Source organism: Ixodes scapularis, unplaced genomic scaffold, assembly GCF_016920785.2.
Source record: "Ixodes scapularis isolate PalLabHiFi unplaced genomic scaffold, ASM1692078v2 ptg000225l_1___fragment_3__unscaffolded, whole genome shotgun sequence".
Classification (NCBI taxonomy): Eukaryota; Metazoa; Arthropoda; class Arachnida; order Ixodida; family Ixodidae; genus Ixodes; species Ixodes scapularis.
In genome coordinates, this window is record NW_024609942.1 from 122034 (window position 1) to 148721 (window position 26688).

The following is a 26688-nucleotide window of genomic DNA, read 5'->3' on the forward strand; positions in this document are numbered from 1 at the left end:
CAATCTCAGATCGTGCGCTCGACCCGTACTCCTACGGTAGACGAACAAGCCGGCCGACGCCGCAGTTCAGAACCACCGACTCGCGCCCCAACGAGGCAGCGAGGCAGGAGGAAACGAGGATCCCTCAATCTCAGCGAGCCAATGCACGCTACGACAGAGCCGGCGAAAACCAAAACGCACGGCGGAACCCCCAGCGAGGCGACGACAGAAGATGTTTTCGGTGCAATCGCCCCGGTCATCTCGCTCGCCAGTGCCCGGAGCGGCCGAACACGGAATCGCACCGTGCGGGAAACGAGCAAAGCCACCGGTAAACGGCCCTTGGACGGACGAACCGGTGGCTAACAAAGAATCAGAGGGTCCCATGGCCACTCTTTTGCCGACCGCCTACAGAATAGGATGGATGGATGGATGGATGAATACGGCTGAGCCCTTTAGATCGGGCGGTAGCTTACGCCACCTAGCCATTTTGTTTTACCATTTAAGCTTAGAATATTTAAATGTGAAATCTATATTCACTCCGCAGTGCAAAGAAAGTGAGGCTATGAAACTTCCTTGCCATCAGTGGATAAGAAAATACCTAGTTTTCTCTCGATTTCTGCCACCATTCACTTAATCTTTGCTTGGTAATCTCTACAGTCTTGAAATCCACTCTCCCTTCGCTGTCTCTAAAACCCAATGACTTTATTAAATCTATGTTGTCTTCGGTAGGCATAGGGTGAAGCCCTTTACAGTAGAGTATCAAGTGCTCAGCCGTCTCGTCCTCCTCTCCACAAGCAGTGCACACTGTATCAATTTCCTGGTACTTCACTCTGTATGTTCTGGTTCGCAGAACACCCGTTCTTGCCTCGAACAGCAATGAGCTTCCCCTAGAATTGTCATAAATGCTTTCTTTGGCAATAACTCTTTTGTTTAATCTATAGCTTTCCAGAGCCGTCTTTGTCTGCATTCCCTCTAGCCACCAATCTCTTTCTGTGGCCTTAACTTTCTTCTTAACTGAGACTTGCTCTTCCGTATCTTCGCTATAGCCCAAAAACTTTCCTCTTAATTTCCTAGTGCGCTGTCTCCACTTTGTGTCTACACTCCTCATGTATAAATAGCTGAAAACCTTTCGTGCCCATTGCTCCCCGTCCATTTGCCTCAACCTATCCTCAAATTCTACCTTGCTCACCGCTTCCCTGCTCTCAAATGATGCCCATCCCATGTCTCCTTGTACTCCCTGGTTTGGCGTTTTGCAATGTGCCCCCAAAGCCAGTCTACCTACTCCGCGCTGTTTTATTTCTAGTCTCGCATGCACTTCGGATTTCATGCATAGCACTGCGTTTCCAAAAGTCAAGCCAGGCACCATGACCCCTTTCCAAATCTCTCTCACCACCTCATACCTGTTGTAATTCCAAAGTGCTCTATTTTTCATTACAGCTGCATTTCTGTTGCCCTTACCTATTATATACTTTTCATGGTCTCTGAGATATTCTGCACCATCACATATCCATACTCCTAAATACTTGTATTTACTAGCTCTCTCAACTGTAATATTCTGTATCTTCAGCCTCTCAACTTCATCCTCGTTAAAAATCATGACTGCCGATTTTTCGCTACTGAATTCTAAACCTAATTCCTCTCCTTCCCTACCACAGATGCTCATTAATTCCTGCAACTCTGTCCTGTTGTTAGCCATTAGTACAATATCATCCGCATACATCAATCCCGGTAAGGATTGCTGAATATTTTGGCCTAGCTTACTGTAAGAAAGGTTGAACCCAAGCCCACTCTTCTCTAGTCTATCCTCCAATCCTCTCAGATACAACATAAACAGCAAAGGCGATAACGGGCACCCCTGCCTAAGGCCTCGTCTTATCTCTATTTTCCCTGTCGCCTTTCCTTCCCATGTTATAATCACCTTGTTATCTTTGTAAATGTTCCTTAATAGTGCTGTTAGTCCTTCATCTAGGTTTAAGTTCTCCATTATGTCCCACAGGTTTCTTTGGTTCACATTGTCATAGGCACCCTTGATATCCAGAAATGCCAGCCAGAGCTGTCTGTTTTCTTTTTGCGCTATTTCTATACACTGTGTTAGAGAAAATAAATTGTCCTCCAACCTTCTTTGTTTCCGAAACCCGTTCTGTAATTCGCCCAGTATGCCCTCGCAATCTACCCATTCCTCCAGTCTGTTCTTTATAATCTGCATTACCAACCTGTAAATAACCGGTGTCACGGTTATAGGACGATAATTCCTAATATCAGACTTATCTCCCTTTCCCTTATATATCATACTCATCCTACTAAGCCTCCATTCATCTGGAATATTTCCTTTTGTTATCATGGTACTCACTACCTCCCTTAGTTTTGCCTTAGATTTAGGACCCAAATTCTTCACCAGCTTGATAGGGATACCATCTGTGCCTGTGGACGTGCCACTAGGGACTCTTCGTTCCGCCTTTTCCCATTCTCTTTGTCCAAAATCCGCGATGTCACAAACTGGACTGCTACTTCCTTCGGTTCTCCTATCTTCCACATGTAACCGTTCCCGAAATTTCTCCTCCATCACTGCTCCTATATATTGTATCGCATCATCTCCCTCTAATTGATCTCCCTGATGCGAGAGTATGAACCTCTGTCTAGCTTGCGTTGTTTCACCGAGTGAGTTCAAGTGCTCCCAAAACTTCTTGGCAGCGTTTCTATCTTTCTTACTTACATTACTCATCCATTCCTCACCCTTTCTCTGAATTTTCGCATTGATCAAACTGGATGCCTCTCGGCGACATGTTATAAAATTGTCCCATTTTCTTTTTACTTCCGTTTCGGACTCCCCACTACGCTTGGAATACCTGTGTTCTCTAGAGGCTTCCTGACGTTTTTGTATCGCTTGCTTCACTTCTGTGTCCCACCAGCTTTTTGGTCTATGTCCTTGCTTCCCCTTTCGTTTACTCTTAACTTTGTCTAGTTCTAGAGCAAAAAGCCTAGTTAGGCTCTCATAGGTCCAATCTGTATGCCGTTGCCCTGTAACTGCTGCCTCTATTCTTTCAACAACTATTTCCAACTCTTTGTCGCTGCAGAAAGTTTGCTTTGAATTATGTTGTCTAGTTTCAGCATTTACTTCTCTGGCAAAATTCAGCTTAATACGTTTGTGATCACTACCAAGACTTTTGGAACCTTCTTCATCTATTTTCATTACTTGTAACTTACCATATATTTTGTGTGACATGAGTACGTAATCTATAGTTGAATGCAGATTGCCAGTTTCCCAAGTTATGTGCCCGTCACACTTCTGACTGGTATTACATAAAACTAAGTCATGTTTTTCCACCAGTTCTAGTAATATGCTTCCAGTTGAGTCCGTATACCCATCTAGACCCTCAATATGGGCATTCATGTCTCCCATAATAATTATTTCGGAGCCTTCCCCTAGTTCACTAATGTCTCTTGATATGCAATCAATCATTTTTCTGTTTTCCTCTTTAGCACCTGTCCCTGTCCATAAGTAAACCACTCCAAGGACTGTTGATTCCCCAGCGACTTTTCCTTTCAGCCACAAATGTTCGGCGCACTCCTTTCTGATCCTTTGAAAGTTCATATTCTTCTTAATAAATGCTCCAATTCCACCTCCCTTCCTCGTTCCCTCCATTCTGTTGCATTCTTCCCACACATAGTCAGGGTTGCAAGGTGGCTGCTCCATGTCTCTGAGATGTGTTTCCACAAACCCATACACCATTAAATCCTCCTTTCTTAGTTGCTCCTCTACCTCTTCCCATTTTAACCTATTTCTACCACCCTGCATGTTAATATATCCAATGTCTGATTGTGCTGTTTTTTTATACCTGTTCTTACGTTTTCTCCTCTTTTTAACCCTGGGTGCCTCTCCTGACTTCGTTGGGTTTTCAATTACTTCAGTGCCCCCAGGGCCCTCGGTCCCCCCAAAAAAGCAGTCACCGTGCGGCCCATCCTATCCCCCACCCTGTAACCCGTGGCCTCACTGTAGTGAATGCCATCTGCAAAAGGGCGGGAGCCAGCCTCGTACACCTCTCTGTTTACTTCCATTACGTCGTACCGAAGCTGTCGACTCATACCCTTAATTACTCCGTTGGCTTCGACAACCCTCCTCTCCGTTAACCCGGACTGCCCCCGAACTTCTGGAATGGTGCACACAACCACATGCACATTCTCAGACACGTCCCTCAGCTTACGTATTCCCACGTTTAGCTGCTTTCCGAGGTTCTGGCTCCTACCCTTCAGCACATCATTAAGCCCCGCATGAACTATTACTAGGTTCCTTCCCTCCCGGTTATCCCACACCCCCTCACGTGCTGCGGTCATAGCATCCACCATACACTTCCCTGGCTGGACCTCTACGGTTACCCTCTGGTCTCCCTTCACCCTGTTATGTACACCCCTCCTAACCCGTGCTACGTTAGAGCTCCCCACTACCAGTACCCTAGATCCCCCTGGTGCCTGCGCGCCTTTGTCCTGCGACTTATCTCCTGTCACCTGACTGCCCGACGCCTGCTGCTCGAAGGCGCCATTGAGCTGAGGTTCAATCAGCTCTCCAGCGTCGTCGAGCCCGCCTGCCAACAGGCCGGACTCCCGACCACCTGGGACCCCAGCCTGCAGACTGGTGGTTCGTCCCGCTAGAACTGACACTTCCTCCTTTCTTCCCTCGCTACTCTCACTCGCTCGAATTACCCCTTCCAGGCGCTCTACCCTACTGTCACACTCCCTCTTACGCTCCTCTAAACCCGCCTTCCATACTTCCCCCAGCTCTTCCGCCTGCTTCTCGAGGCCGACCCGCTGCTCCCTCTCATGATTAAGCTGCCTAGTCAGCTCCTCTACCTGGGCCTCGAGACCCACCCGCTTCTCTCCTTCTGCCTTAAGCTGGGCCTCAATCTCCCGAACTCTACCCTCCCATTCCCCAGTTACCTGCTGAAGCTTCACACAAAGCCGACACTCGAAACTCACCTCCGCCGCCACCTCCAGGCTCCCGAAACCCGTCTCCTCCAGGTAACACCACCTCCCACACCCCTCGCACTGCACCAACTCGTCCCCACCCTTGTCATGCCGACCCAAATCTAGACCCATGTCTAGACCGAGAACAAACCGTCCCTTCCCGCCAAAAATTCAAACAGAGCCTACTTTGTGAAACTAACGTTAACTGCTGCTGTTCAAACCTAATACTGCTACCGCATAGTCACTTCCAATCAACTCTCAAAAAAAGAGAGAGAAAAGAAGAAAAACTGGCACTTAGCTTCGGATGCTCGAGGAGAACCAGGAAACACGTCCGCTCACCGCAACTCAGTACGCAGTAGGCTTCCCGACCGGCACGCCGGCCCCGTTCATTTCTGTAACGATCGCCGGCAAGGCATTCAAGGCACTCCTCGACACCGGAGCAAGCGCTTCGATGTTCGGCGACGAAGTGTTGTTGACCCACCTCCGACAGAATTCTGTCCGACTCCGAGAATGCAACACTGCCTTTCGCCTAGCCTGCGGAACCGCCCTTTCGGCTGGTACCGCGCGGCTGGTCGCGAGATGGGAGAATCGAGTAAGACGACAACGCTTCGTTCATCTCCCTGGCCTATCGGTGCCCATTATTTTGGGCAGAGACTTCCTTGCCAAAACAGGCATTGTAATCGACGTCAGCAGCGCAGGCTATCGGGAGGGCACGTTTGCACCCCTGAAACCCTTCTGCGAACCCCCGGTCGTACCGCCAACGCCACCATTGGCGCACGCGACGAGCCGTCGAGAGGAAGCGAGGGACTCCCTAAACCGGGTCATTGACTCCAAGACACCGAGTCCAGCGCCGATGGCAGCGAGCGCCGCCCCCATCGGGGAAATGACGCACCCACTGCTCACGTAATCATGCAGCGTGTCAGGGCGAGAAAAAGCCCAACTGTCATCGTTGTTGCGCCGCTATGACGCAATGTTCACGGACCGACCGGGCTGCACAAACGAAGTGCGACATCGGATTGACACGGGCGACGAACTGCCCAGAAGGCAGAACGCGCGACCCGTAAGCTTGGCTAAACGAAAAGCCATCGACCGTGCCCTGGACGAAATGATCGACACCGGAGTTGTCCGGCGATCTAACAGCCCCTGGGCATTCCCCGTGGTGCTGGTCCCGAAGAAAGACGGCAGCTCACGTCTTTGCGTGGACTACCGCCGTCTGAACGACGTCACACGAAAGGACGCTTACCCGCTACCGAGCATCGACTCGATTCTGTCCAACTTGGGCAGTGCGCGGTACTTCACCACCCTGGACGCTAGCCGAGGCTACCTCCAGGTTCGGATAGAGCCAGGTGACGAGGCAAAAACAGCCTTCTGTTGTCACCGCGGGCTTTTCGAATTCACGCGAATGCCCTTCGGTCTGTGCGGAGCGCCTATGACGTTCCAGCGATTGATCGACCGAGTACTGGGAGAAGCCAAATGGAAACACGCAATGGCCTATCTCGACGACATTGTCGTCTACTCCAACACCTTCGAAGATCACCTACGTCATCTCGAGGACGTACTCGACCGGCTAAAAGTCGCGGGAATGACCCTGAACCCCGAAAAGGCTCAAATAGCCGAAACCCGCATCGCCTTGCTCGGGTTCGAACTGGATCGCGGGCGCCTTGCGCCACACCCCGACAAACTACAGGCAATCCTGGAGTTTCCTGCGCCAACCGACGTGAGCTCCCTCCGTCGCTACCTGGGAATGGTGAACTTCTATCGCCAATTCATCCCAAACTGCGCGACGCTTCAAACACCACTGACACGCCTATTGCGAAAGTCCGTGAGTTGGAGCTGGGGTCCCGAGCAGGAAGCGGCCTATCGCCGCACCTCCCGAGCGCTCGCGGACACAGCTGAACTCAAGCTACCCGACTTGAACAAGCCCTTTCTGATCCAAACAGATGCCAGCAATCTTGGCTTGGGCGCGGTCCTGCTCCAACAGCACGAAGGTGTACTCCGACCGGTGGCCTTCGCCAGCCGCTCGTTGACGCCAGCTGAAAGGAACTACAGCACATGCGAACCAGAGTGCTTGGCCATCGTCTTTGCACTCCGGCGTTTCGACATTTATGTCGACGGGACCACTTTCGTGATCGAAACAGATCACCAAAGCCTAATATGGCTCTCCCGACTTCGCGAACCCGCTGGTCGCTTGGCAAGATGGGCTTTGATGCTGCAAAAATACGACTACGTCGTGCGGTACCGGAAAGGCAGCACAAACGTGGTGGCGGACGCATTCTCACGAGCCCCCGTAGACTGCACACAGATTTCCGCAAAGACCCAGGCCGAGCCGACGACACTCACAGTGCCAGGCGAAGCCGTGACTCAGTCCCAAAGGGAGGCGGCAGATCTGACCACCCCGGACGAGACGATCAACCACCTAGACGCAGTGAGCGCTGTGGGAATCGTGTTCAGCAAAGTAGAGCTTCTGAAAGCCCAGCAGAATGATCCGTTTTGTCGAAAGGTGATCGACGGACTCGTGGAAGAGTCGGACGCCGTGGAGGCGGGCGGTGCGACCGCCGGGCGCAACACTACTGGTATTGTAGTAGGCGCCGAGTGCCGGGACGTATCTGGTATTGGTGCGGGCACGGAGGATTCATATCTGCTGAGCAATGACGGGCTCTTGCTGAGGTACATACCCTCCGAGAACGACTCCGACGAGGCGTTCAAGGTAGTGGTACCCCGCAGTCTGAGAAACGCAATTTTGCGCTACTATCACGACTCGCACTTGGCCGGACACGCGAGCGGCTCCAAGACTTACTCAAAGTTATGTCGCATCGCCACCTGGCCGGGCATGAAACGGGACGTTTTCCGTTATGCCCGCACCTGCCACTCTTGCCAAAGCTTCAAACCGAGAGGCGGCAAACCGCCGGGCCTAATGCAACCGATTCCGAGCCAGCAATCATGGTCTCTGGCAGCCTGCGACGTGGTCGGCCCCCTACCGAGGAGCCCTAAAGGACACCAGTATTTGCTGGTTGTAACTGACCACTTCAGCAAATGGACGGAACTTTTTCCACTCCGTAAGCTGACAGCCCGAGCGATCACGGAGAAGCTCATGGAGGTTTTCACCCGTTTTGGATTCCCCGAAGCTCTTTTGACTGATCGAGCGAGCTACTTCGTCGGGAAGGTATTCGTGGACGCGTGCAAGGCCCTTGGCATAAAGCACAGAACAACCACGCCGTACCACCCGCAGTCGAACATCACGGAGCGATGTAACAGAAACATCAAACCAATGCTGGCCGCCTTCGCGGAAAGGCACCGTGACTGGGACGCTTATATCCCCGAGATCGGGTTCGCACTTCGGACCACTCTCAACCGTTCGACGGGCTTCACCCCCGCTTTCCTCACATTCGGGAGAGAGCTTCCGAACCCCATGGACCGTGTCCTAGGGGCGAGCGCCGGGGTGGACAACGCGCAGCCGACGCAAACGGACCACGCGCGGCAGCTACAAACTCGGATGACGGAAGCCTTCTCGGAGGCGCGTCGCAATCTCGGGGTAGCGCGAGCGAAACAAAAAGCTCAGTACGACCGCTCGCATCGAGATCTCCGCTACAAAGTGGGCGATCTCGTCCTCAGACGCAACCATGTTCTGAGTGATGCCAGCAAAGGCTTCTCGGCCGCTTTGGCTCCGAAGTGGTGTGGCCCGTACCGAGTGCAGGAACTTCTCTCCCCACTCATGTACAAGCTGACAAACTTGCAATCAAGAAAAGTCGGTGGGCCGGTACATGTGTGCGATCTGAAACCCTACCATGAGAGGGAAAACGGGGCCAACGAGCAAACTCAGCCCCCGCAGAAACATGCACACGCAGCGCGAGATAACGCCGACGATGAACAACAGGCGTCTCGCTACAATCTGCGTAGACGGAGGAACTATTATCCGAAGTTTTCGTAGAGGCAGCCCCATTAAGTGGCGAAATGTCACATTAAGGGTAGTGCAAAGCACAATACACCTGCTGCCTTCGCGAACGCGCCAGACACCATTGTTTACTGGCAAGCAGTGACCTAGACACGTCACCTCAGCGTTCGCTCCCGGATGAACCCGTATACGGGAATCCCCCAAACACGGCTTCCGAGGGAAAGGGTACGCGTAACTGCCATTGGTCAGTTATTGCCACCTACGCTCACGTGTGCCACATGTCAACGCAAGAGCGCGGTGCGAGCGTCGTCACAAGCGGTCGGAGACCAAGTGGTCATTCTACCGCAGTACGTTCCGCACCTACGAAGAGGACCTCCAGGCTTTGCTTCGCGCCGTTCGTGAGCTGCTGTCTCCTGGCTGCGGCAGTTCAGCGGCGTCTAGGGACCACGGCTGCGCGTGACTCGTCAGGCGGCACCGCTACTCCAGCCGGCCGCGAGCCAAACCAGCAGCCCGTCGTTTTCGTGTGCCGTCGGGATCGACATCCGGCCAGGGACTGCCGGCTCATCATCTTCGGGACCCCCGCCGCGGTCGGAAAGCTCGCCAACCAGGCATCAGCTGTCCCCGTTCGTCCCGTAACAAGTCCCAAGGGCCCCAGGGACCTGGCGCAGTTCGCCCAGCAGGTCTCGCAGGGCATGCACTACATCGGCGCCGAGGGATGATCCACCGGGACCTGGCCGTCCGGAACGTGCTCGTCGATGAACACGGCTGCTACAAGGTCGCCGACTTCGGCCTCTCCAGGAGCACTGGAACCCCGAGACGGACGTGTACCACCAGAAGCCCAAGGGCGCCCTCCCAGTGCGATGGATGGCTCCGGAGTGCGTGCAACTCCAGGTATTCCCCTTCAAGTTGAGGCTGTGCCTGGGCGTTCGGAATGCTGCTGTGGGACAATCGTCACTTTGGGCTCGACGCCCTACCCCGGCCTGGGCGCTCAGGAGGTGACTTGCTACGTGTGCGACCGTCACGGGATGACGCAGCCGACCGACTGCCGCTGGGAGCTGTGCCGCTGGTGAGGGCCCGCTGGACCGCTGGACTTCTTGGACCATGGACGTATGAACCGGGTTGTTGTGTCCCGTGTGTTGCAGCCGCTGGCGGCCTTTTTTCTTTTTTTATTATTTTAGTCTTGTTGTGTGTTTATGTTGGTCTACCCGTTAGCGGGTGACTATTGGCTAAGGAGGGGGGAGTGTGGGGATTGTGATCCCTCAACATTCTGTCGCGTCAGCGTTTTGGCGCGCCGTGGCGGCCGCGCTGGCGTAGCGAGAGGCGGCGCTGCTTACCACTGTGAGTGGCTTCCTCCTCTCCCCCCTTGGGGCGATTTCCATAACGGACCCCGCACAAAGGAGATCGACGTGTCGCTCCTTGATTGGCCACTTCGCCCCCGCCGTTATCTTAAAACCAGCGGACAGCAGTCTCGCTTCTCTCTTCTTCCTGGGATTCGGCGGCGGCGACAACGGGGAACCTTCCGGCGCACCGGTGAGCGTTTACCCCGTCCTTTGTACATTTGTGAACGACCGTTCGGCCGTGGGCGATCTCCACACCGACGGCGTTCACCAGCTTATAGCCGCTGTTGTTTTTGTTGTAATTTTGTTTCATTGTAAATAAACAGTTTATCACCGTTACCAACGTGACTGGTGTCTGTTTGCGCTCAACGAGCTGCATGCCACGCGAGTACGAACCCGCTTCGCGGTAGAGCGTCTCGCCGCGAACGTGGAACTCCCAAAGGCAGTGGCCCTAAGGAGAACCACAGTATAAACGCTAGTGCCCGAACTTTGATAACTCTCAGTGGTTTTTATTTGACACGCTACCAGTTACAGTCATAAAATAGGTTAAAAAGAACACTTTGGTACGCGTCTTGTTTTTTTTTCTCGCTAAACATTAAAAAAAAAAAACTGTTAACCATCTTTTTTTTTTAAGCGAGAAACTCGCTATTTCCAACGCTTCACATCTCTATTGCAATCGGCCAAATGCATTTATCGTTTTGTTTCACCGTACAATAAGCACAGCGACTAATGGATAACTTTTTTTCTTTGATTCGCAGGCATTCTTCTGTGTGGGAAGTGCGCCTGGTTTTATCAATGTTCTCCAGTTTCAAGAACTTTCAGATACCTCATTCATGCCCCACCGAACTACTGACAACGGAGAAGAGGTTGTGGCAATTCTGTACACGTCAGGATCAACGGGTCTTCCGAAGGGCGTGGAAATATCGCACAAGGCGTACTGTACCGCGTTTCACACCTTCAGGTATGCGCACTGAATAGAGTGTTAAAAAACTAACCAGTTTTTAGAAGACACAAAGTGTATTAAGTCATACCAGCAGCCTTTTTGTTTGCTTCACTATTTAAGTACGGAAGCAGGCGCATTCAGAATATATATTTTTTTCAAAGTCTAGTAAAAAAAGACCCAGGAGTATATTGTATGTTTTCCTTAAAGCAGCCTTAAGTTAAAAATATCTCTTTTGGCCTGATCGACCGGCAACTTATTTTATTCATATAGGTAGTGGTATATTGAAACTGATCACTTGCCTGAAATGCAAGGTGAATTATAGCAACTAAATTTCACCCTGCTTTAACGATTTCATAACGCTGTGCAGCCGTGGGGGAAGCCGTAACTTTAAATATTATCTCACGAGATCAATCGCATAACTCAAGCCTTCTAAAGCACGTCACATCTAAAGATTAAAGCATGTAAAACAAACATAGGTACCGTATTTTTATGTGCTGTTTGTTCGTTTCTTTGTTTATTTGAGTTTTGCACGTTTTATGAGCATATTTATTCTAAAGAAAATTTCGTTTCGCAAAGAAGGTGAAGAACACGACGGGGAATTGGTGCGCAGGACCATACAGCGAGGTTCCACGTACTGGACCTTCGTGCGTAATTTGTTTGTGTGCTCTATCATCTTGCTTTGTCCTGTACTGTGTTGTCCTCTCTGCTTCCGACCGGATTACTATATATTACTTTATACAACTGTATTATTTGAAATTAAAATATTACTTTGCATTAACATTATATTAGATTATACGAAGAGTTTAAAAATAACTTCCGGGTGGCAAAGAAACCTTTTCTTGATTTTTTAGGCGGCTGTATTTATCATTCTTGAGTTGATATACACGGATTTTTCTGAATTTCAGGTCTGCTGTCGCTTGCACTGAAGAGGACGTTTTCCTTTGCTGGAATCCTTTCACCCATGGGGCGGGTTTTGCGGTAGCCATGTTTTGCATGTTTCTAGGAGCAAAATTAGTCATAACCGATCCTTTGATTCCGTTCAAAGCTTTCCTGGAGGTTCTCAAGACCCATAAGGTAAGAAATATTATGTGAAAAAAAGAATGAAGACAATTTATTAGTATAAATTGTCTGTGACCGGCCGCATAAATTTTCCTCGAAGGAGCAGCCCGGCTCAATCGCATGATAAATTTGAGCGTAAAACTACATTTTCTATTAAATAACTGCTGAATTTTTATTATTGCCTCAATACACTAAGCTACTTGACGCTGTCAATTTTCTTTTTAAGGTAGTAAATCCTGAAAAACTGGCCGTAAGGGCAGTATCATCCGTGCTTTCTCGTTTTCGTTAATGTTTTTTTTTTTAACGTAAAAGTTTTGTGTCTTTTGACACTGAGTATGTGTTTAAATGCGTGAACGCATCTATAAAAACGTATTTATGGTACAACCAAACTCGCGGTCCACGTGCTCTTTATTATTTATTTATGCAGTATTTACCATCAGACCAGGATTATACTATATAAAACAAATCTGCAAAAATATAATTATATCCACGAAATAAAGACCCCAATCTAAAAAAAAAAAAAAAATGGGTATGAAAAGAATCAAATAAAAACACTTAGAAACCACTATAAAAATTGACTGTAGATATGACAGCTTAAGTGGACAGCAGGTCGACATCATAAAATTCTTGCATGCTCCGCACAAAAAAACGAACACGTTTATAAAGGTGGCTGACCTTGACAATGATGTAGTAACAGAATGACGGAACATTCAGACACAGACGCACGAGAGGAATGAATAAAGATGCCCGAAACCCATAAATAATAGAATAAAACTGTACTGCATTATAGTCAATATAATTATGTCATGATCCAAATGATATTCCCCAACAAGATTATTAAATTTTAAGAACTATTCCCATGCGAACTTGACACTAACTTCCATTCAGTGAAGAACAGTGACCGCCTGATAATCGAACTGTTCTCCGTAGTTAGTTCTTATTGATGGTGCCTTTCTGCCACGTTAGCTGGTGCAGTTGAGCTGCGGCCTGATTTCTATATTAGATGAAACCACTTAAACAAAGACAACTGATGTCAGTCACCTTTTTTATTTAGTTCATTACGCCATTTCTTTGGAAACACCCGTAGCCTACCACGAAGGTTGCGTTGATAACACGTTGCTACGTTTATAGTAATGTCTACCTAAATTTAATACTGCTCACTCTCAAGCATGCGAATTGTCAAAAACACAGAAGTCGAAGATCGCCGTATATTTTCAGTCAATTCCGAACTCTCCCTCAAATTTGCAAATATCGGCATGCTCGTCGAACTCGCGGAATACCCAGATTAAAACGAGTACAACTCTTGCCCTCAACCATTTCGTATACTGAAACACAAACGCGTGCTACTCAACGAACTTACCAGAAGTGTTCTCGGAAAAAAACAAGTGAGCGCCAGATATTAAGATACACTTTTATACATCCAAAAACTCTAGGTTAGTTTTTTTTTTCTTTTTTCTTTTTTTAAACAGAAGTTTGGTATCTACGAGAGAGAAAGTTCAGCATTAATTTTTAGGTTCGTCGAACTAAAAATTGACGCTGACCTTTATCTCTCTCTCTCTTCATCTTAGCATATTTTTGTCGCACTTACTTTGTATTTAGGTTCAAAATGAAGATTATTAATATTATTAATAAAACAAATTTTTGGTTCTCATCAAATTTTTTTTTACTTTAGCGAAACTAATCCCACACGCTCGTACTAATTTTACCATGGTGATTTAAATAAAAAAAAGGTTCTCTGATATTATTTTTTTTCTATTTATCGTTTGTCTATCATTTCCCAATTTCCATTGACATTTATCTTGTATTTATAGTAATCAAGGTTCAAGCGAGAAATGTTTATATCACCATTTTTAGAAACGCATCTAGGAACAATATCACCCTTTTCTAAATGATATGGTTTTAATAGTTTATACATATTAATTTAATATAATGAATCTGTTTCAAATAAAACAAATTTATTTGACCTAAATTTGAAACAAAATCATATATTTTTTTTTGTCCTTCTCATGAGTTTGCATCTACTACAACGCCAAAATAAGTAATAACTCTTAATTTGTTTCTTATTATCACGTTTGTACACAACAGACTTCAAAAAATTGTTAACAAGGGCGGAACTGATTGAATACTCCGACTGTCATGCATTAGCCGGTCGGATTTCTTCATCCGGGTTACCGCCTGCTGAAACTGCAATGCTTCCTTCTACCAACCAAAATAAAAATTACTAAGAAAAAAAAAATAAGCGAGAGTCAGGAAACTTCGTCCCTCATTTACTTTATTCGTACGTTACAGAGCTTCAAAGGGAACGCTCATTTCTAGGGTTGAACCTTGCTTGCCTCATATCTGTTGTTGCCAATTACATGAATTTAATTCGCTTTGGGAAACTAATTTAATGGTTACTTAAATTGTTTACGTTCTGAATTCCGAAATGTGAATAATCTTTGTGTCCATCCAACTTACAATCCATAAACAAATACTCTAATCCACTTGTTAAGCCACTGCAGATGAACGTAGCTCTATTTCAGTTCGGAATTATTAAACGGCAACTCCGCTTAATTTTTGCTCTTGACAAAAAAGAAACACCAATGCAGTCCTTGTCAGTATCGCTTAGAAAGTACATACGTCAAACATTACGATGTAGTTGCGTCTAAATGTTTCTTAAACGGTCGGGCAAACTTTGCAACTCGCGAAGTTGTCGAAATCGGCTGACTCGAGCGGGCGAATTCAGGCGCAACCAACAGCGCAGACAAGGCTACGGCATGGGCGTAGCCGACATTGAGCTTAACGTCATCACCATTGCCCCTTTTTGCTTGTTTTTACTTCTCCGGGTGAGCGTAGCGCATGACGTCAGCAACGGTTCCTCTCGGCGTTCAGCGGTGTCCCCATGATTGCCGTAACGCGCCTGCGCTGCGCGCTTCATGGGAGCCGTCCGGAAGCCCCGCCGTGGTCTCGCCGTTACCGCCGCTTCCCGCGTCACAACCGCCGCTGTCGTCTAACCGCTTGTGATTACTGTTTCTCAGAGTTTCGTCCACACTACGAAGACCACGCGCGCAGACTTATGCCGCAGTTGTGCAGACGTCGTCGAATGTCGTAGATACCAAAACGTTGTAAAGAGTGCTGTGCAGACGACACTTGCGCTTGGCAGACGCCCGCCCGAATCCCTCTCGTCGTTGCGTAGAGGATCACGTGACATCTTGTACCTCGTGATGGCCATGTTCTTAGCGGCCTGAGGGCAATGTTGCCGTACGGAGCCGAAGTTTCGCTTTCGGTTTCCGCTCGTATTCGAAGGGGCGGTGCAACGATTTTACGATTAAAAAAATTCGCATCTCGTCACTATTACGTTGTTTATCGTGTCCCGGAGGATAGACAAAACACCTCTTTCATTAAAAATGTCGCGATTCCGCTGCATATTCGCACAGCAAAATCGAGCCCTTCCCCCCCCCCCCCCCCCCCCCCCTAGAGTTCCAAGTGGCAGCCGAAGGAACTACGGCGAAAAGATTACATGACCTTGCTCGGCTCTAAACTGCAACATAACTCCCGCTCATGTGACCGGAGAGAAGGAGAGGAAGCGTCCTCCGAGATAGCAATCGGGAAGCTACACGGCAGTCAGATTGACGTCACTTAGAAGGGGGACCAGGTGTCACCCTGAAGGCTGGGAGTGAGTTGAGGGGTGCCCGAAATGCCAATCTTTATCTTTTTTTTTACGCAACAACTAGGACACGCAAGCGAAATCTGTGTTCTGTTCTCTACTTAAAAAGTGTCAGAGGGCAACTTCCAGAAATCTTTGACCGAAGTCCGGAAATCGTTGCACCCCGCCCTTAAAATTAGATGTAAAAATATGTTCAACCCATTTTCCGAGAAGCAAACAACGTAATGTCTTTTACTGGGGATTTTTAATAGGAAATCACTCATTATAAATAAATCTTCGGAATTGACCGGAGTGGCCCCTTAAGATAACAATATTTATTGCCAGGACTTCCGGCAAATAAATTCATATTTTTGGCACCGGAAAGTTGCATTCATTCTACACGCAGTATCTAAGAGGCACTTAAAATATGGCGTTAACTTTTTTTCCTCTTCTTTTTATCTCGCAGGTGTCTCTTTTTATTGGCATTGCGGGTTGGATGCAGTATATTGCCAAAGAAGTCAGAAGAAACAACGCTGGTGTGCCTCGTGTAAAAAAAATAATGATGGGTGGTTCAGTGATCCCGACATCGCTTGCACGGGAGATTTGTGAAATCTTCGACGTAGAATCGCTCCTCAATATCTACGCCATGACTGAAACGTTTGGCATAGTGTGCAGCTCACCTGTTGGACAAATTACCTCCGACAACAGTGGAGTTCCTCTTGCCGGTATAAAAATCAAGGTATGCCTGAAACTTATCGCATTGTACACGTTTTCTTTTAGAGCGCAGCTCTTAGGGGCCCGTTCCCGGCTTGAGCGGCGTCGCCGTCGGCGTAACCAAGGTCATCCCAAAGTCACGTGACCCCCAAGGTCACGTGACCCCTCCCAAGGTCACCCCAAGGTCACGTGACCCCTCTGAAGGTCATCTCAAGGTCACGTGACCCTTTGAAGGTCACGTGACCCTTCTGAGGTCACGTGACCCCGAGGTCACGTGGTTTCCTCCCCAAGGTCACGTGACCCCTCCCAAGGTCATCTCAAGGTCACGTGACCCCCACGTGACCTCGGGGTCCCTTGACCCCCTGGGGTCACGTGACCTTGAGGGGACCCCCATGTGACACCCAAGGTCACGTGACCCCCAGGTCACGCCTCCCCGAGGTCACGTGAGACCCCCCTCCCCGAAGTCACGTGACCCCCCCCCCCCCCCCGAGGTCACGTGACCCCCCCCCCGGAGCATATTAAAGAATGAGGGGAGGAGGAGGAGAAGGAGGAGGGGTCTACCCTCCCCTCAAGTACCCTTCACTCCTCCTCAAGAGCTGCGCTCCAATTCGGCGTTACAGGGAGTTGTAAACGGCTTTCATTTTTGTTACGTTTAATATCTGCCATAACAGTGTAGTGCTCTGTATATTACTCATTGACGAAGATCAGCAAGCAAACGATTTACAAGCAGCAACGAATTATTTTCTGGATAAGAGGTGCGATAAAAAAATTCTGAGATAAATTTTGTAGCTTAAAAAAAGAAAGTTATCTGCGCGCAGCACTCAAAGGCAGGGATCTTTGTGTCTCATTCTGCCAAAGGGCCTCATTCTGTGAACATTTGGAGCTGTGCTACACGAGCATTTTGCGACCATGCGCCAGGATTTATTGCGATTTTACCATAGACTTCAAACCAGATCAAGAGAGAACACAATTCTGCTTGAAACTTGTGCGAATTCATATCAACTGTTTCTGTTCTACCTTTGAGGAGTTTGACGCAACATTGATATTTGCTCTCGCTTGGGTTTGCAGCCGATAGTGATAACGCCATTGCGCCCGTGCACGTGGTCAGAAGAACATGTATGGCGCAGCTCCAAACGATCACATTACCCTTCATCATGAGACACAAAGATTTTTGCCTTTAAATTGCCGGCTTCTAACTCCGATTCCCACAAACCCTGTCTCCGGATGAATATGACACAGAAATACTTCGCTCTCGGCAAAAGGGTTTATTCACTCACTTATTGCCGGGGGGTTTCGGGATGGGGGAACGGACATCAGTGAGGCCGGGGGGAAGTCTGCTGCCGCTGCAGCTGCTCCAGGTCCCAGCGGTAGTAGTCCACCGCGTCATGGGGACGTCGTCATGCAAGGTCGCCGTCCGGTCCGTTCGTCGAGTCGGCCAGTCAACGTCTAGTAACCGCCTACCACGAGAGATCACAGAGCGTTTCCAACTGTTTGACCGGGGTCATGTGGTTTGTGTGCCGCGTTTTGCAACAGGATCTGCGAGGAGCTGACGAAAGCGTTGATCGTCTGCGAGTGTCTCTGCCTTTCCGCCTGCTTTGCTTCTCGCCACGCAACAAGGCAGCGTTTGCGCACTTGCGATCAATTGGCGCGAGAGGTGTGAGCAAATAAATTGCAAACACACTTCATTGTTTCAAATGGACTCTCTCTTCAATCGAGGCTCTCTATAGAACAGACCGACACACTGACGCAGCGGTCGATCTGAGTCAAAGGTTTTGCAGTATTTGGATAGTCCAATCTATGGTCCCTGTAAAAGAAATGGTCACGTAAAGCAATATTATAATTATTTTTGAAGTTTATGGAAAAAAGGATAATGCTGAAAATCGGCAAATATATAGGCGAATTGCGAGCGTTTCAGGACTACCCGATAGAGTTCGCCGGCTAGCTGGAGAAATATCGTCATGCTTTAAACACCCCGCGTAAGGCTTTGGTGTCTGAAACACCAGGGACAGGTTTTTAAAAATTTGATGCTGTACAGCAGCAGATCTTTGATGTTTTCGTTCACTTCGTTTACCAAGCTTTTCAAGAGCAGATACAATTTTTGTTTCTCAGTTCACAATGAGTGCTATCTAACCATGTTTTAAGCATTCGAACCTGCTTTTGAATCATCATTTCGCCCATTGCATTTATTAGTTTATTCATTTTGCAAAATTTTCGGTGACTTTTACGGCTTTGCATGATTAAAGATTTGTTGTTGAAAAAAATGCTGTCAAGGACCGGACCGGACTTCGGAAGTTTGATGGGCCATTCTATTGACTTAAATGGGAGAATTACCAAGCACACACCGAAGACATGAACAATGTCACAGAGCGACGTCAAGTTTCACTAATCCACATAGGGGGAACACTCATGCGCGACTAGGAAGTAATCATTTTTGCGGGACCAATTCGTGAACGGTACTTGCTTGCTGAATGCTGCATATATTAGGGGCGAAGCCCCTTAGGGTCTAGCCATGTCGGTCCGTCCGTCCGTCCCATTTGTCTTCCTAAAAAAAGAAGAAACTTTCGTGCAGTCGACAGGACTCGAACCTGTGCGGGGAGACCCTAATGGATTTCTAGTCCATCGCCTGAACCATTCGGCCACGACCGCGGGCCGAGTAGGGGGCTCTGAGATGTGGTAGTAACTCAAGAGCTGGGGATTCTTGGATGAAACGTTGCATGTAGCCGCTCAACGTCTATACAAAAGGGCGCGCTGAAGTCGAATGCGTACATAATTGCGTTGAACTTTGCATGCATCGGCTTAACGTTTATAGACGAGAGTGCGCTGCGGTCAATTGGATGTATCCGCTAAAAGAACCACTGGCTCTGCATTTCACCGACCATAAAGCTGTAATAATAAAGTCGAAACGCAACTCGGAACTCAGCACTACCTATGAGCAATAAAAAAAAAATCAACAACATCAGCACTACCTATAAACAAAATCAGTATCATCAGCGCCACCAGAGCTTCGCCCCAATCAACATCATCCACCACGTGGAGATGCGGTCATTTTTTTAATCTTGTTTCCTCTTGTGCGAAGTAGTGCTTGGTCATTGGGTTGCCTTGAAATTCATTAGTACTATTCCTATTATTTGCAACTTTCACGCCGTGAAAATACCCTTTATTCAACTAGCTGGGTGAACTAGCTGGGTGAAAATCGGACAATTCATTAACACAGGTTGTTACAACCTTTTGACTATTTTCGGAAACGGCGGCGCGGCTGTTTCCTGTAACAAATTCTATTCTACAATAATAAGGGAATTGATGGCCTAATATTATGTTCCAGGTTATAGACATAACCAGCGGAGAATCTCTCGGCCCGTTTTGTAATGGCGAGATTCTGGTTCACACCCGAGGGGTCATGAAGGGCTACTTTGGCCGTCCCGAAGCTACTGCTGAAGCCTTGAGCAATGACGGATGGTTGCGCACAGGTATCACGTGCTTGTATTTTTTTTTTCAGTCAAAATTACAATAATATAGGATTCTCGGTCAGACCCGAATATTTCTTTTGCTGGTAAATAGTCATGGATCTGGAGTGTTATTATGCACTTCCTGTTGTTCACTAACCCATAGTGCGTCCGGTCAGACCTCTATATATCGCTATAAATCCGTATTGTAAAACATTTGGACATGAAATGGGCCGAAGATTAATCATATAACCAGTTTCAAAACTCGGCGGTTCGGTGTTCAGCCAACAATGTTGACAAAGATATCCCGGACTTCATTAATACATAAAGTTTTCCCATGACGTCACAATTCAGTACAATCCTACTTGGTTTGCCATCGCTGTGCGCTAGATGTGCGCATGGACGGGTGCTGGAGCGCATTTCTAGACACTCATCTACGATTCTTGAGCAATGGAACGGGGCATTCTCCTCTTTCTGTGTTGTTATGCATATGAAGTTGAACGATAGTCGTTGTGCATTCTCTAACGCTTATGCGCTCAATGGAGCGAGCCTTCGTTACAAAACAAATCCTGATTTAGGCAAGTTATCGTTTTCGGCTTGTGTTCGAGCAGCTCACGAGGCAGCTAACCCTGCACAACACCTGCCGCAAATCGCCGCCTTGACAACCCCGACGATGGTTGAGGGGTGACTACTCTGGTGAGGCATCGATTCAAGCTCCGGAGAGCGTTAAACCATTCAATTACACCTGTTTTTGTAGTCTTCTTATATTAAAGGAATGGTTTGATGAGTGCGTTTAGTGAAATTTCAGCTCAAATACAATTCGAATCGAACCATGCCAAATAGTGGGCTAAAATTAAAGTTCAAGTTAAGTTTAAGTTAAATATTGAATACGAAAATTCCTATTTGCAATGCACAAAACTAAACAAAAAGCGCGTACAAAAAATCCATTTGCGTACCTTTCTTACTGTGAGCCCACTGAACAAAGAGCGATAAATACTGACAAGATTGCGTTTTGTTTTTCAGGAGATTTAGGTTACTATGACGCTGAAGGTCGGATCCATGTTACTGAGAGATTGAAAGAGATGATAAAATGCATGGATAATGTCGTCACCCCTGCTGAGCTGGAAGAAATTTTAACCACCCACGAGGCTGTCGCAGATGCCGTAGTTGTGGGAGTTCCAAGCTTGACGTATGGCGAGGCTCCAACAGCCTGTGTCGTTGTCAAAGACGGTTTCGAGAAAAACCTTGAGAGTCTGGCGATAGAACTTAAGGAACTCATTGCTGGTATATGTCATGTTCCTGATATTCCAACTTTGCTTTTGGTGTGATATGTGCGTGTCTAACTTGCACAATGCAAAGCTTAACTTTTAAGGATAACGCACAAATTTGGTTTTGGGAAAAGCGCCCTATGAGCTCTAATCATTAATGCAAAATGATAACTAGAAACGTCTAGGGTGCCTTTCCCTCTGCCACTTTACCATCGCTCCCCCTCCTTCTCTCCCCCCCCCCCCCTAGCGAAAACTAATACGTTTAAAATGTGCCACATTATAATTTCAATGTACGTGAAGTACACTTCATAATTGTAAATACACAAAACGTAGAAGGAAAATACACACTTCTTTTTTTCTTTACTTCGTACTAAAATATATTTCTAAATATATTTTAGAATACCTTTATTTAAACTGCATTTGAAGTTTTCTTCATTCGTTCTGAAATATGTAAATACTAAATTAGTAGGCACAAAAAACCTTTCACATAGATTTCTTAAAATATTTATTTATTTCATGCAAAATATACTCCAACCCTAATAAAAATGCCGCGATCAAATATTCGTGCGGAATACTCTTAAAATACATGGAAATCGTAAATACTGTTGTGTTTTACTCTAAGTATCTTTTGACTGCAATACTTAGGTAGTTGGACTTAAACTGCCAAATTATTGAAAAGCTCGCCTATCAGAATTTCACTTCAAGCAGATATGGAGTACACTGAATTGCCCAAATACAACATTTGATTAGTTTGTCAATTGAGTTCTGCAGCATCACACTGATAAATCAAACCAGTTTATGTTATTGTCTCCTTTTTTCTATCAAGAACAGAGCTGATGAGTTTCTTGCACACCAATCACAAACGGTGTTCGGGAACTACAACCACAACACTTGCTGATGCTGGAAAGCTTCAGCAAGTGCAGTGAGCAGACATGTTTGGCGTGGTTGTGTTAGCACAATGTTAGTTCACTGAATGTGTATGCTCACCATTGTACGCATGATGTGAGTGACTAATATCACCATATTCAATAGTCAACTAGTAATGAAAAGAAAATTATGTGTTTTAAAGTGAAGAAACTGCCTTGACTCGCTTAGTCCTGAGTGGTGCTATGCAGAGAAGCAATAACATTTCATCTAGGAGTCGTTTTTTGTGGGTATTGTTTTAGCGACTGCGCCGAATTATTATTAGTTCTACTAATGCTCTTCTAAAAGAGATATCGTCCACGAACTTCAGAACACTGCTTCCCTTTTGAAAGACTCCCGAGGAGAAGATCGAGTACTTGGAACCTTAATAAGTGCAGAGCTGGTCACCGGCCAAATGATTGCCTTTAATATGTAGGCTATATAGGGCTCTAGAGCAGTCAAAGGGACTGTGATTCAGGTGTTCAGTGCGTGTATGGTGTTTTTGTTTTGCCTTCAGATATCACAGGGACACCATTTACAAACAAAATTCAAAATATAAAAAATGAAAAAAAAAATGTTGTGGTTGGTTTTTAATACGCAAGCGTCATTTGAGGGGGAAGGAATTATATTTTTGGTATATATAAATATTTTCTGACTAATATTTACAATATATTTTGAATACCTTACGCATGTATTTCGAATGCGGACAAAATAATACAGAATAAATACAAAATGAATATTCATACTCAATACATTTCAACTTCGTTTCAAGTACGGCCTCTTTTTGCTCAGAGCCCGCCTCTACTCACCTATATTTTCCTAACTCTCCTTTTCCTTTCCACCCCTCCCTCTATCTCCCCATCCCTCTCCAGTAGGCACAGGATCTTACAAAAATAACTCCATACCCAGAATAAAATATTTGAAGTGAAAAAGAACGCACTTTTAGAAAACGCCGGTAGTCATACCGAGGCCACCTTTATCGTGTGAATTAGTACATTATTTTAATTGTTTTGTGCAGTCATTGCTTGTAAGAAGCTACGTGAAGCTTTCTGGACATGAGAAAAGTAACTGCATGGTTTTTATTATGCATAAAAATATTTAATGAGGAGTGAGGTAAGATTCACAAGTGGCTGTCGTGATAATATTGCGAACGAAGAGGGAAGGGAGCGGTTATTAAATTTATTGCATTGAATTTAGGGGAAGGGAAAAAGAAAGGAACCTGACGAAAAAAAATTACACCATCTTCCCGAGGGGAACCATGGGGTGATGCGGAGCATCGCGGATCGTTATTAACGGTGTTATTAACGGTGTTAGTAACGTTGTTTAACTTCACGGTCCCGAACCTCAGGTTCTGCTGCTCGACGTTCACGAACCAACGCGGCTTCCCGTTCGCAAAGGTCGGGTTCCGCCGCTCGCTTCGTACGTTTACGTTGAACTTCACGGTCCCGAACATCAGGTTCTGCTGCTCGACGTTCTCGAACCGCCGCTGCTTCACGTTGTCGTAGTTCAGCATCCGCCGCTCGACGTTGACGAATGGACGCCGCTTCTCGTTGCCGTAGTTCAGGGTCTGCCGCTCGCTTCAAGCGTTTGCGCTCAGCGTCGCGTGCCCTTCGCTGCGCAGCTTTGTCTTCAGTGGACGTAGCGTTGCTGGTAGTTTGTGGGGTGGTGCTGACGCTTGCTTGCGCCAACCCAGTAACTGACGGGACTGTTGCTTCCATCACACTTCATCGCAAGGACGGAGTGAAGTGGAGTCAACAGCGGGTGAACTGAACGAGCGCAGCACGCTACCAGTGCTTATATTCACACTTTGAAGGAGAGGAGACTGGAGGAGGAGAGTTGCGCATGCGCGCGCGGTGTGAGTAGTAGCGAACGCACGCGAAGTACACGCAGCTGGTAGAGAGAGAGAGCGGAGAGAGTCACGCGCAGCTGTTGGAGAGAGGGAAGGAGGAGAGTTGGGCATGCGCAGTGTGAGTGCGGACTACGACGCCGCGGGACATAGACCCGAGCAAGAGGTGCTCCGCATCTAAAATTTCACCGCTACTGGCCAAATTTTTCGCCAGCTCTCTTTCTTTTCCCCTCCCCTAACATTAATTCAATAAATTCAATAATTGATTATTGAATATATTGAATTAATGTTAGGGGAAGGGGAAAAGAAAGAGAGCTGGCAAAAAAATTGGGCAGAAGCGGCGAACGTTTTCGTCACTTCTGGCCAATATATATATATCTATATATATATATATATAATGTGAACGAAGAGGGGGGATTGTGGTTATTGAATTTTTGTAGTAAAGTATGGGGGAAAAAGTTAAAGGACACATGCAAAGGAAAAAAAAATTTTTTTTAGACAGCTTAGATGGAAAAAGGATGTCATAAAACGATTTTACAACGAAGAAACAAAATTTTTAGAGCTATATTTACGGCGCTATACGAATTTGTAGTTGGCGCTCGCGGGAGCCGCCGCTGGTCACGTGGTAGGCCCGCGCGCCGCCGCGCTGCGTCGCCGCCGCACGCTGAGCGTTGTGCGAACGCCGCTTCAACGCGTTTCTCCACGCCGCCGTCGCCGTCGCCGCACAAGTTCATCTGCTTCGGGGCGCCGCCGCCGTCGTCTGACCGGCGCACAGGTCTATCACGTGACGTCTGCTTGCGCTTTTTCAGGAGTTTCCTTTGGGCTCTAAAAGTTACTTATTCGTCTTGGTTTTTTGTTATACTTCAAACAAAGATGAATAAGTTACTTTTCGAGGCTATAGGAAGCTTCCGAAAGAGCGCAAGCACCACGTGATAAATAAAGACCAGTCACGTGATAAATACAGACCACTTTTCCGCGGTGCCCGCGGGCGCCAACTACAAATTCGTTTTGCGCCGTAAATATAGCTCTAAAATTTTTTTTTCTTCGTTGTAAAATCGTTTTATGGCGTCCTTTTTCCATCTAAGCCGTTTAAAAAAAATGTTTTTTTACTTTGCATGTGTCCTTTAAGCTGCGAAAAAAATTATATACAGTGTGTTTTCTTTTTAAGCTTCACAGATATGTTTAGAAGAAGCCGTGAAAGTTGCACTTATACGGTTTCTGCAAGTGAGTTCTACGGCCACTAGTACATTATGTGGGTGGCTTATTTTTGCAATATGTTGAAAAATTAAGTAAAATTTCTTAATTAAGTTTTTATAAGTGATATATACATGATTACAGTTAGAAACTTACTGAGCGTCATTAAAAACTACTATATCAACTCTTTTCAGAACGACTTGAAGCTCCTGGGAATCTCGGGGGTGAGCCAAACGCGGTTCATACGATTATCATCGCGTTCCGCCACTGCTAGCTTTACGCCTGCTTCACGAGTAGTAACTTTGGCGCGCCCGCGAGATTCCCACGAGCTTCAAGTCGTTCTAAAAAGAGTTGATTTAGTAGATTTTGATGACGCTCAGCAAGTTTTTAATTGGAGCCATACGCCCATTTTCACTATATTAAAATTTGATTAACAAATTGTAATTATTAGCTGACTTATTGCGAAGATTAGCCGCGCAAATAATGTCCCCCTGGCCATTTAACTCACCAGCACAAACCGGTTAAATGTAACTTTCATGGCTCTCTTTAAACTAATTTGTAGTGTAGTGGTTAGTAATGTAGTGGTTAGCACACCCGACCGGACATTGGGAGGCCCAGTGTTAAAATCCTGGCTCCGCCAATTTTTGGCTTTCGGCGGGTTCCTAGAAACTTTAATTCTTTGATTCATTGGATTAAGTACGGTTCATTCATCTGCACATATTCGTTCATATCCTCCTCGGAGACCACGTACGATGGTGTGAAGTGCCCGTGTTGTATACTCAATAACGTGGCTCTTGATTCTCGCAGATGATGATTATACCGTGTCTCTAAAAAAGCTCATAAACAAAGAATACTACATGTACACGGGGCGAGACAAACAGTGGGAGGATTTCTGGAGCACAAACGAGCACGTACCACGTGACACTAAGCGTCGTACCGCGTTCCACGCGGCGGCGTGTGTTTCCAGAACACCTCCGATTGGATACACTTCGTTTCTTGTGCATTAATAAGACAGGTAGGAAACGCCAGAAAGCCAAGGTGGAGTAGTGTAGTGGTTAGCACACCCGACCGGACATTGGGAGGCCCAGGGTTCAAATCCTGGCTCCGCCAATTTTTGGCTTTCGGCGGGTTCCTGGAAACTTTAATTCTTTGATTCATTGGATTAAGTACGGTTCATTCATCTGCACATATTCGTTCATATATATATATGTATATATATATATATAAGAAGAAAAGAACCCTCACTGAAAACAGCAACAACGGACGATTTAATCTTCGACGTTTCGGCCGTTGTTGCTGTTTTTACTAAGGGTTTCTTTTCATCATTCATACCCACGCCTTCGACCCCCCGCCACCATGCCCGTTGTATATATATATATATATAAAACACAGCGCATATTAGTTAATCGTTTTTATTTGACAGAGCTATTTTGTTTATCAGATGATTTCAAAGTATTAAATAAGAATTGGAAGGTACAAATAACAATTTTCAAAAAGGTAAAGTGTAAACAAGAACATAAACATGA

General features: G+C 46.8%; 1 protein-coding gene across 1 annotated transcript in view; it reads left to right on the top strand.

The window, feature by feature from the left end:
- Positions 1 to 26688, top strand: part of LOC115315183 (4-coumarate--CoA ligase 1-like) — a 40722-nt gene that overhangs the window by 12739 nt on the left and 1295 nt on the right. Inside the window, exons 4-8 of the mRNA XM_040216921.2 lie at positions 10926 to 11128; positions 12016 to 12184; positions 16261 to 16533; positions 19831 to 19975; positions 20975 to 21235. Coding sequence (XP_040072855.1) covers positions 10926 to 11128; positions 12016 to 12184; positions 16261 to 16533; positions 19831 to 19975; positions 20975 to 21235 — 1051 coding nt within the window. The remainder of the gene's footprint in view (positions 1 to 10925; positions 11129 to 12015; positions 12185 to 16260; positions 16534 to 19830; positions 19976 to 20974; positions 21236 to 26688) is intronic.